The 15,228-nt window shown below is 43.2% G+C and overlaps 1 protein-coding gene across 3 annotated transcripts; it reads left to right on the top strand.

The window, feature by feature from the left end:
- The first annotated feature begins 3,413 nt into the window (after nt 1-3,413).
- Nucleotides 3,414-13,902, top strand: PANX3 (pannexin 3). Of its 3 annotated transcripts, XM_032285096.1 has the most exons (6): nt 3,414-3,522; nt 3,785-3,946; nt 5,474-5,616; nt 9,064-9,278; nt 11,047-11,688; nt 12,009-13,902. In XM_032285096.1, the coding sequence occupies exons 1-5, from the start codon at nt 3,447-3,449 to the stop codon at nt 11,684-11,686; spliced, it is 1,236 nt and encodes a 411-aa protein (XP_032140987.1). In that variant the 5' UTR covers nt 3,414-3,446; the 3' UTR covers nt 11,687-11,688; nt 12,009-13,902. The 3 variants fall into 3 exon arrangements, with proteins under 3 accessions (XP_032140987.1, XP_032140988.1, XP_032140990.1); XM_032285097.1 differs by lacking the exon at nt 12,009-13,902 and having other exon boundaries at nt 11,047-11,702; XM_032285099.1 differs by lacking the exon at nt 3,414-3,522 and having other exon boundaries at nt 3,554-3,946.
- Nucleotides 13,903-15,228: the final 1,326 nt, after the last annotated feature.

Genomic DNA, 15,228 nt, shown 5'->3' with positions numbered 1-15,228 from the left:
AATTTTTTCCAAATTAAGCTGTAAATTTAAAGTCATAAACGAAAATTGTAGCAGGTTTTTTCCTGCTGAAACTTACAAACTGATTGTAAAATTCACATAAATCAAAAATAGCAACAATAAAAAATAGCCAGAGAAATCCTGAAGAACAATAAAACTGGAAGACTTATACTACAGGTGCCAAGACCTATTATAAAACTATACTAGTTAAGACAGTGTAGTGTTGGCCAAAAAAAAAAAAAAAAAAAAAAAAAAGACAAATTGTCAGCTTGAACAGAGTCACCTGATTTATGACCATGGCAACACTGCACTGCAATGAAAAATGAATGGTCTAACAACAAATTGTGGTAAGTCAGTTGGATAGCCATATGGAAAATAGTATTTCTTGACCCCTATCTCATATCATATATTTAAAAAAACAATTATAAATGAACTGCAGACCCAAGTGAGAAAGATAAAACAAAAAAAAATATTTTGGAGAACACGGAGAAATTTGTCATGGCGTTGTAATTAATAACCAATGGTTTCTTAAACAGAATACACATAGCACATTGACTATGTTAAAATTAGAATTTCTGGTCATCAAAAGACACCATTAAGAGAATGAAAAGGCAACCAGTGGAGTGAGAGAAGATATAAATAAAACATATTGCTGGCAATGGTCTCAGATCCAGATTATTTGAAAGAGTACTATAAATCAGTAAGCAAAAGGTAGACAACCCAACAGAAAAACAGGCAAAAGACTCATATGCTCACAAAAGAAGATATCCAAATGGCCAAAGTAGCCAACTTCATTAGTCAACAGAGATATTCAAGTTAAAACCACAATGCATTACTACCACACACCTTCCAAAATGGCTTTAAAAAGTTTCTAATTCCAGAGCCACGCGTAGTGGCTCACGCCTGTAATCCCAGCACTTTGGGAGGCCAAGGCGGGAAGATCATGAGGTCAGGAGATCAAGACCATCCTGGCCAACACGGTGAAACCCCATCTCTACCAAAATAAAAAATAAAAAAATTTAAAAAATTAGCTGGGCATGGTGGTGTGTGCCTGTAGTCCCAGCTACTCAAGAGGCTGAGACGGGAATCCCTTGAACCCAGGAGGCAAAGATTCCAGTGAGCTCAGATCGAGCCACTCCAGCATGGCGACAGAGTGAGCCTCCGTCTCGAAAAAAAAAAAAAATGTAATTCCAAAAGTGTAATGGCAAGGATGTGGAGCAACTAGGGTTTCCATAAGCTGTTGGTAAAAGTGTAAACCTCTTGAAAAACAACAGAGATAAACATATGCATAACATTATGACCTAGCAATTCCCCCCCTCAACATGTATCCACATAAATGCATACATCTATTCACCAAGAGACACACATTAGAATGTTCACAGCAACAGTATCTTATAACATCCAGACCCAAAAACCCAAATATGTGTCAGCTTATAAATGGATAAACAAATTGTTATATATCTACACAGAGGAAATTAATTTCTCGTACATACAACAACATGGGTGAATCTCAAAAATACGTTGAGCAGAGGATCCAGACACAGAAACACATGCATATGATTCCATTTACATAAAGTACAAAAACAGGCATTAAAATGGAAGATTCTCATAAATACAATGTGGAGCAAAAGAAGCCAGACACAAAAGAGTATGTAGAGATGTTTCCATTTTCATAATGTATAAAAAGGCAAAACTAATCTATTCAAAGTTTATATAATGATTACCATTTGGAAAAGCTAGAAGAAAGGAGCATAGAGCTGGTTTCCAGGGTGTTCGTAATGTTCTGTTTATTGATCAGATGAATATTTATTAAACTGTATCCTTGTGGTATGTGAATGTTTCTCTAGTTTTTGTTTTTTCAATTTTTTATTTAAATCGCTTTTGGGGTACAAATAGTTTTTGGTTACATGGATAAAGTGTACAGTGGAGAAGTCTGAGATTTTGACCACCCACGTAGTGTACACTATACACAATATTAAGGTGTGTATATTATTCCTCAATAAAAGTGTATTTTTAAAATGCAAAAGGATATACATACATACAAACCAACAATAAACATTTGGCAAAAACATACCTAATTAAAAGATACAGAGATATGGTGTGGGGAGGGTAATGGGGAATAGAAATAAAGGATCCTTCTGCTGCCCCATGCCTGATACACTCCAGTTAGCACACACAGGGCAGCTCTGAATCCAAGTTGGCCTCTAGCCTGTGGGATGGGGAAAGAGGTAAGCCCAACCCAAATGTCTGTGGCCCAGGAAAAAAAAATAGAGGTCCAAACACCAGATATCTAAAATATTAAAAGTTATAAAGCTAGCTAACAAACTGTTGAATAAAATGTTATCCTTGCTCACATTGACATACAGAAACACACACACCCAGCTTCATAATGATCAGGAATGCCAGGTTCCAATTTAGAATCCTCAGACTCTCCCAGGCCCCTGGCCCAATCTTCTCTTCCCAACCCAGCTAACGCCCACATTGCAAAAAAACCTCAAAATTGCACATGTGGACACCCCAAGTCTTATAAATTGCATCCAAACCCCAACAACCAGCCATTCCTTGGGCCTAGAAGGGCATACCAGCAGCACAATCTTCCCTTGGGAGGTTACTCCTGAAAAAAAGGCCCACACAGTTCTGGGCAGCAGGCTGGGGCCATTTGGACAGGGCCTTACAGAGTTGTTTCTAGCTGGGTACACAGACTAAATGGATATATCCCCCTGGCCCCACGTACTCCTTCCCTCAAGAGAGAACACAACCAAAGAGGGTAAGGTTAAGAGCCTTTGTTGCCAAGTTTAAGGGCAGTGCTAGACAAGAGTGCTCTATTCTATACCCCACCAAATCGAAGTAAGAGCTGACACTTGCGCTACACTTTACAGTTTACAAAGCGCCTTCACAAACAACACTCTTAATCAATCCCCACAATCTTGTATGCTTATTTTATACTACTATTTGAGAGATGGTGAAACTGAGCTAAAACTGATTTTCCTGAAGTCACACAGTTAAAACCTGAGTACTCCTAGGTCTCCAGTGAAGGAGTTTTCCCTCCAAATTTCAAAGGCTGTGCTCTTTCCACAACTCAACACTGCCTTGCATCCCCCAGGTTCCTAAAAAATTGATGGGCTGAAAAGAAACGGGAAAATGTAAATATGTAGTTGAAACATTTTGGAAAAAAGACCAGAGTCAGGGAAGGAAACCTAACACCAAATACAGAGCAGTTTCTGGGAAAGAGTCTGGGCCCGGAGCAAAAATCATTACTGGGACAAAGACTGCTATGTAGGGTAGCAATCCCAGCTGGGTCGTGGGGGCTCCATTCCCACCCCAAACCACAAAATGAGTGCCTTCAATACATTTAAGCAATCCTAACCCAAATTCCACACCAATTACATGGGGGGGCCTGGCTCCACAGCCCTGCTTCTCTCCACCACCCCGCTGAAAATACTTTATTAATGACAAGGCGGCATAAAGCCACAGAACTCCATCTGCTCTGGGACGATCCAGACAGCAGCACGGCACCAGCCCCAGGTGAGGCCCGACCCTCCTCCAGCAAGGACCCGCTAAGGCTATGCCTCCCTCTAATTAGCATGGCCTGACTCAGGGCCTGGGCAGTTATTTAGGGAACCATCGCCTGCTCCCAGCATAGATATCCATAAGGCTGGGGCAACAGGCACTTTCTGCTCAAAGCCAGCTGCCTGAAGCTGCCATCTCCTCATTCCACCATCCCAGGACCCCTCCTGCCCCCTCTGCACCCCCAAGCTCAGCAGCATCATGTCACTTGCACACACAGCTGCAGAGTACATGCTCTCGGATGCCCTGCTGCCTGACCGCAGGGGCCCCCGCCTCAAAGGACTGCGCCTGGAACTGCCCCTGGACCGGATAGTCAAGTTCGTATCTGTCGGCTCCCCCTTGTTGCTGATGTCCCTGGCATTCGCCCAGGAGTTCTCCTCCGGTAAGTCGCTTCCAAGACCCAGTGCACAAGAGAGACACCTCTTCACGTCACTCTCTGCATGGGCTCTGAAGTGAGATGGTGTGCACAGTGACTGGATTCCATGATTTCGGGCTGGGCTGGATTACCCAAAAGGCAGATAACACATGAGTTCAGGGCACCAGCAAAGGAGAGGCACCAAAAAGTCTGAAAGTCATCTCCAAAATATTACAGTAAAAAAAAATTAGTTGTAATTTTAGTATTCATATATGTTACTTCATTTCAATTAATTAAACGTTTATTTTGGTTTTCAGTATGGATTAAAGAAGTTGATGCCCTTGGCGATGTTTTTAAGACCTTAGACCTCTTCATCTTATCTGGGCTGTCACCAAGTCTCTTATTTGCTCTGGGCCTTCTTCCCACCCCTAGCCCCCCAGTTCCAAAGTTACTGATTTGAGAACATGTATTAAGTGCCTGAGACCCAGACACATCGGAGATGCTGGATGAACCCACTGCTTCCTGTCTACAAACCCCAGCCGCACACACAGACAAGAGCATACACATACATCTAGGGTTTCAGGTGCTGGATTCACTCAGCAAAACAACTACCTTTTTTTTTTTTTTTTTTTTTGAGATGGCGTTTCGCTCTTGTTACCCAGGCTGGAGTGCAATGGCGCGATCTCAGCTCACCACAACCTCCGCCTCCTGGGTTCAGGCAATTCTCCTGCCCCAGCCTCCTGAGTCGCTGGGATCACAGGCACGCGCCACCATGCCCAGCTAGTTTTTTGTATTTTTAGTAGAGACGGGGTTTCACCATGTTGACCAGGATGGTCTCGATCTCTTGACCTCGTGATCCACCCGCCTCGGCCTCCCACAGTGCTGGGATTACAGGCGTGAGCCACTGCGCCGGGCCCAACAACTACCTTTTTTAAAGAGAATGTGGACTTCCTGAGAACTGAGACTTCTGGCTTTCCTTTCTGGCAGTGCTTACTACAGTTCCCAAAAAGGTATGCCAGCCTCCCACTGCCTCTTCATTCATCCACACCAGGGGAGAAGAAATGGCTCCCACTTCTGCCTCTTTCTGGAGAATGACGTGAAAACAAAAGGCAGGAACTCTCCTCCAAGCCCACTTTCCTTCCGGCATAATTTGCCCACTCTTTCTCTTCATTTAGGCTCAGAAGCCCAGGCAATCAATCCTCAACATTTTAGAGCCTAAAGGATGTCAGTTATTTAAGGAAAGAGACATCATCATCAAACTGCAAGCCTTCTGGTACCAGACTACAGGAGCACAAGGAGGCCAGGGGGTGCACTGAGAGCAAAGAACTGCCAGACCCAAAAGGATGAGTCAGCACTGGCAGGCCCAGGCCATATAGTGAGATGTGTCCAGGAGTGCCCTGTCCTACAGTGACATAGCAGTGCTCAACCCAGAAAACTAAGGTGTGGGAAGAAGACAGTCCCTGCCAGAAGCAGAAACTGGGGAAGAGTTACGTGATTGCCCCTGACTCCCCACTGCTCCACTCCAACGGCCTCAAAGTTGTATTCCTGTTGCAGGGTCTCCAATCAGCTGCTTCTCTCCCAGTAACTTCAGCGTCTGGCAGGCGGCCTACGTGGACAGCTCCTGTTGGGACTCACTGGTTCACCATGAGCAGGACGGGCCTGGCCAGAACAAGATGAAATCTCTCTGGCCCCACAAGGTAAAGCAAACCCTTGTAAGGCCGGCTTCACAGCTGAGTGGAGTACGGCAGAACCACTTCATTCTACTCCTTCTTGCCTCTGTCTCCCCCATCCCCAACCCATTTATTTTCATCACTTACTTTCACATTTCAGGCATTCTCTGAATCTGGTGATCTTTGGTTGCCGACTTTTATCTAATTGGAAGCTTTGTTTGTAAGGGTGAGGCATATAAACAAGCAGACTTCGGTTTAAGGTGATCCCTTTGGTCTATTTCATTAGTATCTGAAATATTGACTCTGTAGTCCTCTCTCCTGGGCTTGTCAGTTTCCTCCTAGAAGAGTCATTGAATCCTTAATTTGTGGGGAGAGGCAGGGTGCAATTGGAATTAAGCCCGGCTGCCAACCCTCTGGGAACTCGGCTGTGGGTCTCACCATTCAGAGTTCACTCAGCTGCTCACCCTGTCCTCAGCACCGTTCCCCTGCCTCAGTGGACCCAAGTGGAGAGTTTAATGTGATTTAATCTCTCCAGGGAGTAACCATCAAGCCTCTGTTAGGGGAGGGAAAGAGCAGTTGCTTGTCTGCCTCACATTACAGAAAAGATACGCAGGCTATTTCTTACACAAATTTTTCCAAAAACTTCCCTGTTTTGAGCCCCTCCTGCACACTTGTTTTCAGAAGTATCTGGTGTGTCCAATTCCTGGTTCAGTGGTGAAAACAGCTGCCTGTCCCTGCTGCTCTCCCCATCCTCCCCATGGCTGGTGTCTTCTATCCTGCAACTTTCCAGTTTTCAATAATGGGTTTCTTTGTCTCTTCCCCTGTTCTCTTTGATCTTATAAAAATATGTCTTCTTTTATACCTCATTGACAGCCTAGTGGGGTTTTAGGAGGCAGCAGTGGTAACATGTATGTTTGATTCATGATGTTTAGTCAGAAGACACTTGTAGCATTTTCTAGGCATGACAGTTTACAGGGGCTCAAATTGCCACAGTTCTAGGACTGAGACAAAACTGGATACTTAATGGAAAGAGTTCATGAGATTTCTGTCACTAGAAGTTCAGGAAGGATCTAGATAGTTAAAAAAAAAAAAAAAAAAAAAGTTCTATGGTAGTGGAATTCGCATATCAGAAAAGGATCAAATTGCCTGATAATCTTGATCACCAGAAGCTCTTTTTTTTTTTTTTTTTTTTTTTTTTTTGTAGGGAGGGTGGGTTCCCTTTCTTTTCCCAGGGGGGGGGGCGGTGGCACAATCTTGGCTCACTGCAAACTTTACCTCCAGGGTTCAAGCAATTCTCCTGTCTCAGCCTCCCGAGTAGCTGGGATTACAGGTGCATGCCACCATGCCTGGCTAATTTTTGTATTTTTAGTAGAGATGGGGTTTTACTATGTTGACCAAGCTGGTCTTGAACTCCTTATCTCAGGTGATCTACTTGCCTCAGCTTCCCAAAGTGCTGGGATTACAGGCGTGAGCCACCACGCCCGGCCACCAGGAAGCTCTTTAAACCCAAATTCTCAGACCCCACTTTAGCCTACTACAACAGAATCCCTAAGTGTGAAGGGTTTATTTTCAAGAAATGTCCTTTTTTAGGAGCAAAAAGTTTCTAATTTTCTCTAGAGCCTGCTGTGCCTTTCTTAACATGTCTTTCTCATTTAATTCAGAAAACACAAACACACACCTTTCTTTTCTACCCAGATGCAATCAATTATGTATCCTCCCTTTTTCTTCAAACTCTCTTCTGAAAAACATCCCTGGTTCTGCAGAAGCTGTAAGTGAGGTAGTCATTCAGGGAATAAGCTCCAAAATCAGACAGTGTATAGTTCCAAATGCTGGCTCTCCTACCTACTTGATGTACAACTCTGCACGGGTTACTTAATCTTTTTATGCTTTGGTTTCTTTATCTGTTAAATAGAGACGCTAACTATATCTACCTGATGACATCCTTGTGAAAATCAAATAAAATAATCCATGTTTAGCACCTAGCAAAAATGTAGTTTTAAAAAATCTTTGCAGGCTGGACGTGGTATCTCACACCTATAATCCAGCACTTTAGGAGGCCAAGGCAGGTGGATTACTTGAGAAATGAAGACCAGCCTAGCCAACATGGTGAAACCCTGTCTCTACTAAAAACACAAAAATTAGCCAGGTGTGGTACCAAGCACCTGTAATCCCAGCTACTCAGGAGGCTGAGGCAGGAGAATTGCTTGAACTCAAGAGGTGGAGGTTGTAGTGAGCGAAAATCGTGCCACTGCACTCCAGGCTGGGTGACAGAAATGAGACTCCATCTCAAAAAAAAAAAAGAAAAAAGAAAAAAAACTCTTTTTTTTTCACTGTAGCCAAAATAGTTGGCCAACCCTGCTAGGTGTGGTAAGTCTGATGAGGAAACCTAAGGAAAAGTCCCTATATTAATTTGCTAGGGCTGCCAAAACAAAGCACCACTAGCTGGGTGGCTTCAATAATGAAAATTATTGTCTCATGGTTCTGGAGACCGAAGTCCAAGATCAAAGTGTCATCAGTATTGGCTCCCCTGAGGGCTGTGAGGGAAAGGTCTGCCAGGTCCCACTCCTCGGCTTGTAGATGCAGTGCCCTGGGCAGTCTCCCTGAGTGCATGTCTGCCTCTTTACCTGCCTTTTTTTTTTTAAGCACGTCAGTCATAATGAATTAGGGGCCCACCCTATTCCAGTATGACCTCGTTTTAAATTAACTAATGGCATCCACAACAAACCCATTTCCAAATAGGGTTTCTTTCTGATGTACTAAGAATTAGGACTTCAGTGTATGAATGGAGGGAGGTGGACATGGACACCATTCAACCCATATCAGTCCCTTATTGCAGGTAGATAATGATATAGTCACTGAGGAGACAATTCCTAAAAGTATGCTTGTAGATTTACATACCTGAAAGAGCCCCCAAAGAGTCCCAAGACAGTGTCTGATGGTGTAGTTTGGCATTACCAAGAATCCAAAAATCAGAAAAGACCACTGTGCATCAGACAAGTCCAGGAAGGTGACAGGGAAGAAATGGTATTTTCTCTCCCTTAAGACAACATGGCCTCTGCTGGCCAGGATCCCTAGCTGCCCAGACTACTTTGAGGGAGGTAGGGAGATAGCTCTCTCTCTCCCTCCCTATCTCTCTATATGTATCTCCCCATTCGCCTTCTTCTTCCCCTTCTCTGTTCTCTTCCCCTTCCCCGCCCCTCCTCTCTCTCTCTTCTTCCTGGCACCCCACACAGACCCTGGATCAGAAAAGTGAACCAGGGGAGCATGAAGTTGCTCATCCCTTCTCAAGCAGCCCTCCCTATACTCAGCCAGGTCAGTAGGGAGCCTCAGGGCCTCAGCCTGGGCGAACCCATTCCCCACACAGCCTTCCTCTGCTGAGGCGAGAACTGAGGAAAAGAGAGCCCTTCACTCAATGCTGTCACTTTGGGGGGTCTCAGCAGCCCCAGCCTCCCTTCAGCTGCTTTCACCCTGCAGGCCCTCCCCTACTCCCTGCTGGCCCTGGCCTTGCTCATGTACCTGCCAGTGCTGCTGTGGCAGTATGCAGCTGTGCCAGCCCTCAGCTCCGATCTGCTGTTCATCATCAGCGAACTGGACAAATCCTATAATCGCTCCATCCGCCTGGTGCAGCACATGCTGAAGATCCGGCAGAAGAGCTCCGACCCCTATGTGTTCTGGGATGAGCTGGAGAAGTGAGTTGTCTCTTCCATCTTTTTCTGAAAAATTCACTCAAGCGTTAAAATGGTATCTTTGCATAGTCATCTTTAAATGATCTTCCATGCCATCCTTCTTAAGAAAGCAACGTGCTTAACACATCATCTCATTAACTTTCTAGTGTTTCTGTAAAGGAAGAGAGAAGGGACTCTTTCTCTAGTGTACAGGTGACCACACTGAGCCCACAAAGGAATTCATCTCTCTGGAATTCCACTTTCATACACTACTCCCTTCAGAAACCTTAAATAGCTCCCTTCGTGCCCACCAAAAATACCCAAATTTTCCCAAATATGTGTTCAAGGCCCTCAGCACACTGTCACCAACTACCTTTTCAAAATTCTAACTACCAGGTGACAAAAACCTTTCACTGCACCTAGGCAGCCTCCTCCTTTTCCCCTGAACAAATCATTTATCTATTTAATCATCCCTCCACCTGCATACAGGCACTGTCCTGGGTGCTTCTGATACATTCGTATGTATGTGTTGGGGGTGAGGGCAGGAGAGACAAAACTGTACCTACCCATGTGGAGTTTACATTCTATTAAGGAAAAGCAGACGAATAAACAGAACGCAGGAGTGAAATATATGTTCTGAGATAATAAGTGGAATGAAGAAAAGAAAAAGTAAAGTAGGGGCAGGAGGAAGCTGGAGGGATAGTTTTATACAGAGTGGCCAGGCTAGACCGCACAAGGGGACAGTTGCGTTAACATTTGACCCGTATTTATGCACATACTCTATCCTCTGAAAAATATTCATCTCTATCTTTTGAAGCCCAGATTTCAGTCAATATTTTCCGTAAGTGTTTCTGAACACTGAAGGCCACACTGCTACCTCGTCTCCTAAATTTTGCAGCTACTACAGTTTGTGTCCATGATTTTAGCAACAAACCAAGTGTCATTTTTATTCCATATCTGCATGTCTTATCTGCCCCTTCCTCACAAGCCAGGCTCTAAGCTTCTTCAGAGCACAGACTGGCTTACATGTACCTGAACACCACAGCTCTCAAGAAACATTTGTGAGCCAAATTATTTGTGTAAAATGAATGAATTGGCCCAAAAATCATACACATAGTACACAAGCCAAGAACCAGAATGAACTTTTTTTTGGAGACAAGGTCTCGCTCTGTTGCCTAGGCTGGAATGCAATGGCACGTTGGCTCATTACAGTCTGTCTCCTGGGCACAAGCAATCCTCCCTCCTCGGCCTCCCGAGTAGCTGGGACGATAAGTGTGCACTACCACACCCAGCTAATTTTTGTATTTTTCTCATGGAGATGGGGTCTCACTGTGTTTCCCAGGGTGATCTCAAATTCCTGGGTTTAAGGGACCCTTCTACCTCAGCCTCCCAAAGTGCTGGGATTATATATAGGCATGAGCCACCATGCCTGGTCCAGAGTATACTTAGCTAAACTTCCAGTCCAGTGCTAATTTCATAAGTGTATTCTAAAGCTCCTACTTCAGCTTAGAACTTCTATCTGCCTTGCTAGGCAGAAATCCAGTGTAACAAATCATTACTCACTGATCATTCACTGGGTTTATCACATTGCAGTTAGAACTTGGAGAATCAGGATATACTCACATGCCTCTGTTTTGGGGAGAAGTATGGGTATGCTCGGGGAAGGCAGATTTTCATGGGAGCCAAGAATGCCATGTTGAAAACACAGATCTGTTGCTTTGTCACATGGCTCTCTTGGAGTATAGTTCTAAATGGTCACTACTAACCTTGCCTCCTTTCTTCCACTGCCCAGGGCTCGGAAAGAACGATACTTTGAATTCCCTTTGCTAGAGCGGTACCTGGCATGTAAGCAGCGTTCACATTCACTAGTGGCTACCTACCTTCTGAGGAACTCCCTATTGCTCCTCTTCACCTCCGCCACTTACCTATACCTTGGTCATTTCCATCTGGATATCTTCTTCCAGGAAGAATTCAGCTGCTCCATCAAGACAGGGCTGCTAAGTGATGAGACCCATGTCCCCAATTTAATCATGTGTAGGCTGACATTGCTGTCCGTTTTCCAGATTGTTAGCCTCTCCAGCATAGCAATATACACCATATTGGTTCCAGTGATAATATACAACCTCACACGACTATGTCAGTGGGACAAACGACTCTTATCTGTCTATGAGATGCTCCCAGCTTTTGATCTCCTCAGCAGAAAGATGCTAGGATGCCCCATCAATGACCTCAATGTGATCCTTCTTTTCCTCCGAGCTAACATCTCTGAGCTCATCTCTTTTAGCTGGCTGAGTGTCTTATGTGTGTTAAAGGAAACAACCACCCAGAAGCACAATATTGACACAGTAGTTGATTTTATGACTTTATTGGCTGGCTTAGAACCCTCAAAACCCAAACACCTCACCCACCCGGCATGTGATGAACACCCATAGTTAAAAAGCCATGGAGCGGCCAGGCGCGGTGGCTCACGCCTGTAATCTCAGCACTTTGGGAGGCTGAGGCGGGTGGATCACAAGGTCAAGAGATCGAGACCATCCTGGTCAACATGGTGAAACCCCGTCTCTACTAAAAATACAAAACATTAGCTGGGCGTGGTGGTGCGCGTGCCTGTAATCTCAGCTACTCAGGAGGCTGAGGCAGGAGAACTACCTGAACCCAGGAGGCGGAGGTTGCGGTGAGCTGAGATCGCGCCATTGCACTTCAGCCAGGGTAACAAGAGCGAAACTCCGTCTCAAAAAAAAAAAAGAAAAAGAAAAAAAGCCATGGAGCAAGAAATTTTGTAGAAATTCTCTCTTCTTCTTCATAATACATGCATACTAATACACACACACACACACACACAAAACACACTTTAGAATTGCTAAGTTTGGATTTAACTGAATATCTTTTATCGTGTTATCCTAAAAGTAAGAAGACATAATCAAGACATGGAAATAAATGTGAAAGCTGGAGCTGAAGAGTTAAAGAGAGAAAAAATTAAATCTAGAACATTCTATGACGATAGTATAAATAAAAAGAAATAAAGACATGCTGCAAGGAAAGAAGATTCTAAAGGCCATTTATGGAGGCAATTCCATAATCCTTCTAGGATGTGCATTCCACTCACCCAAGAGAGCAAGTGAGGCAAGTTGTCAAGAGATTAATAAAGATGTAAACCCCTGGAAACCCTCTGGTGTGGCCTGAAATCCTAGGAATTTACCCAGCTTACTCCGTGGAAGTTATCAACCTTGCCCAAGTCCTCTGTAGCCTCCAAAGTGCACTGGGAGATAATGGTTTCAATTTGTAATCTGCTCTTGGGATGTAAGGACATAGTAGAAAAAGGCCAGGGCCATGTCTCAGCCATGAGTGGGGGCTTCAGATACCCAGATACACTTTCACCATCTAAACCAGGAACTCATTCCACCAGGGGCTGTGATTATGGGCTATGGACTCCTTCACAGCTGTTAATGGGGCCAGGTATGCTTTTAGTACTCCAGAGGATACTATGCCTTCCCTTATAGCCAATCACTGCATAGCAAGCACTTAGAAATGGGTAGACAGTAAAGTCCTATTGAACTTCTTTCTCTCCTGATTTATCACCCCATTTTAGCTTCTAACTCCTATTCCTACACCTGTAGTTAATGGAACTTTGATCTGACTTCAAAGATGACACTCAGACACAACATCATGCTGTCTGCCATTTTATATTTCTTTTTAGGGCTGCATATTATGCATTTCATTAGAGAATTTTAGTGTAGGCCATTTACACCCTTCTTCATAAAGTAGAAAAGTTATGTTGCTTCTGACAAATTCAGTTAAGTCTACCTAAAACAAGCAAAGAGCTGATAGACATTGATCAATGGTTTCCTATTGTCACTGGGTTCAAGTCCAACTCTTCAGTTGGTACACAAGACTTTCCATGACCCAAACCCTACTTACTGCTTCAGTCTCCCCTCTTGCTTCTCTCTACACTCATCTTTCACACTGATCAACTACTTGTAGTTCCCATGCTTCTCACTATGCTGACCCTTTGAATATGCTGTCTCTACCACCCAGCATGCCCTCCTTTGTTCTTCCCTGGGCCAGCCAACTACTACCATTCCTTCAGAGTCTGCCCAGATAGATCTCCTTTAAGAAACCTTTCCTATCTTCTCCCTCCCTCGCTGACTGGGTGCTGTCAAATAAAATAAAACCTATGAAATAAACTTATTACACCATATTAACATTGCCAATTTACTTCTCTGTCTTTCCTTCTTAAACTAAGGTTCTTAAAGGTGGTATCATAATTGGCACTAAGTAAATATTCTTCTAAACATATAAGGAATGAGTTGCTCAGTGGCATCACCATTTTGGAGCACACAGATCCAGCCTCTAAACAGTCCTACATGGAAAAAGCTTTGTACACAAAGATGTGTTTTTAATGGAATTGACCAAAAAGCCAAAGAACATGGAAGTAATTATGCAAAATATAATACAGCCATAACTAGAATATCAACCAGCTACTTTAAATTATGCTTAAAAAGAAGCTATAGTAACACTTGTGAAATTGAAATGACATAATGGTAAATGAACAAAAAGGAAACTTTATTTTCAGTATTCTCTAATCTATATAAAAATGCATAAAATATTAGACACATATACTAACATGTTAAAAGTAGTTCATTCCAAATGGTAACATTATGGATTTTTTAAACCTTTCTTGTACTATATTTTCTAAATTTCTAAATTTCGAATGAAATGCTTTGTAAGGGTTAGGAAATGCTTCAAATGAAGAACAAACAAAAAATATTTTCATGAAAATTCCACTGAAGTCCATTGGCCAGAACAGCCTGCAAACTAGGACAAAGGATAGCACTTTTCTTCCCACTAGATGTGATACACGTATATGAACATAAATAATGCAAATAAAGTCAGACCCCAAAGCCTGCAAGGACAAAATACAGCATGACAGCAAATAAATCAGGCAATCAACAAACAAGATTTTTTTTAAATAAAGAAAAAGGAAAAGAAAGAAAAGTCTCTTCCTATTACTGGGATTACTTTCAGGTTCCAAGGTAAAGCACCAGTCTATATTACCAAAGGCATTAATGTGGGTATTTTATGAGCTAAAAATAATCCTAGTATTTTCCAAAACTGAATAGATATGGCTGCCTTAAGTATGTTTGTGAAACACTGGCACCTAACTCACTCAGGTCTTGTTGGAGCAGTTTACAATATGGATGATCATAAAAAGAATTCCATAAGCTTTCCTCTGTATTAAACCAATTTTGCCAAGACCCTGTCACTGCTTTTACTATTTTCAGAAATTAAGTACCTGGGTCATCAGTTCTAAACCTGTTTTTTATTCTGACTATACCTTACGTATTATAGTGTTATATTTTTCTCCAGTAGTGAACTTACTGTTTTAACTATGTAACATATTTCCTGAATTTCTACACTTCTAAGAGTCTACATTTTGAGCCGGTTACGGTGGCTCACCCTGTAATACAAGGCAGGCAGATTATCTGAGGTCAGGAGTTTGAGACCAGCCTGCCCAACATGGTAAAACCACATTTCTACTAAAGATACAAAAAGTAGCGAGGCATGGTGGCGGGCGTCTGTAATCCCAGCTACTCGGGAGGCTGAGGCAGGAGAATCGCTTGAATCCACGAGGCAGAGGCTGAAGTGAGCCGCATCGCGCCACTGCACTCCAGCCTGGGCGGCAGAGCCAGACTCCGTCTCAAAAAAAAAAAAAAAAAAAAAAAAAAACAAGAAGCCTACATTTTGAAAATGTAACAGTCATTATGTATCAATAGAGTATTTTACAATGTAGAAATCCCATTCACCTCCACTATTACAAACTTCAGAATCCAAAGACTATATTCAGGTTAGAGAGAAAAAAAGAGAGTTACTAAACTAGGTATTGCCATCGCTGGAAAAGATGCAAGCCTTCTGCCATCCGGCCTGGGTCATTTACCAATACCGCACCATAAAGATTTGTCTATACACCTTAATT

The sequence above is a fragment of the Sapajus apella genome, unplaced genomic scaffold, assembly GCF_009761245.1.
Source record: "Sapajus apella isolate SASKATOON/1434 unplaced genomic scaffold, GSC_monkey_1.0 scaffold16, whole genome shotgun sequence".
NCBI classification, from domain to species: Eukaryota; Metazoa; Chordata; class Mammalia; order Primates; family Cebidae; genus Sapajus; species Sapajus apella.
This window is presented reverse-complemented; position numbering and strand designations above follow the sequence as displayed.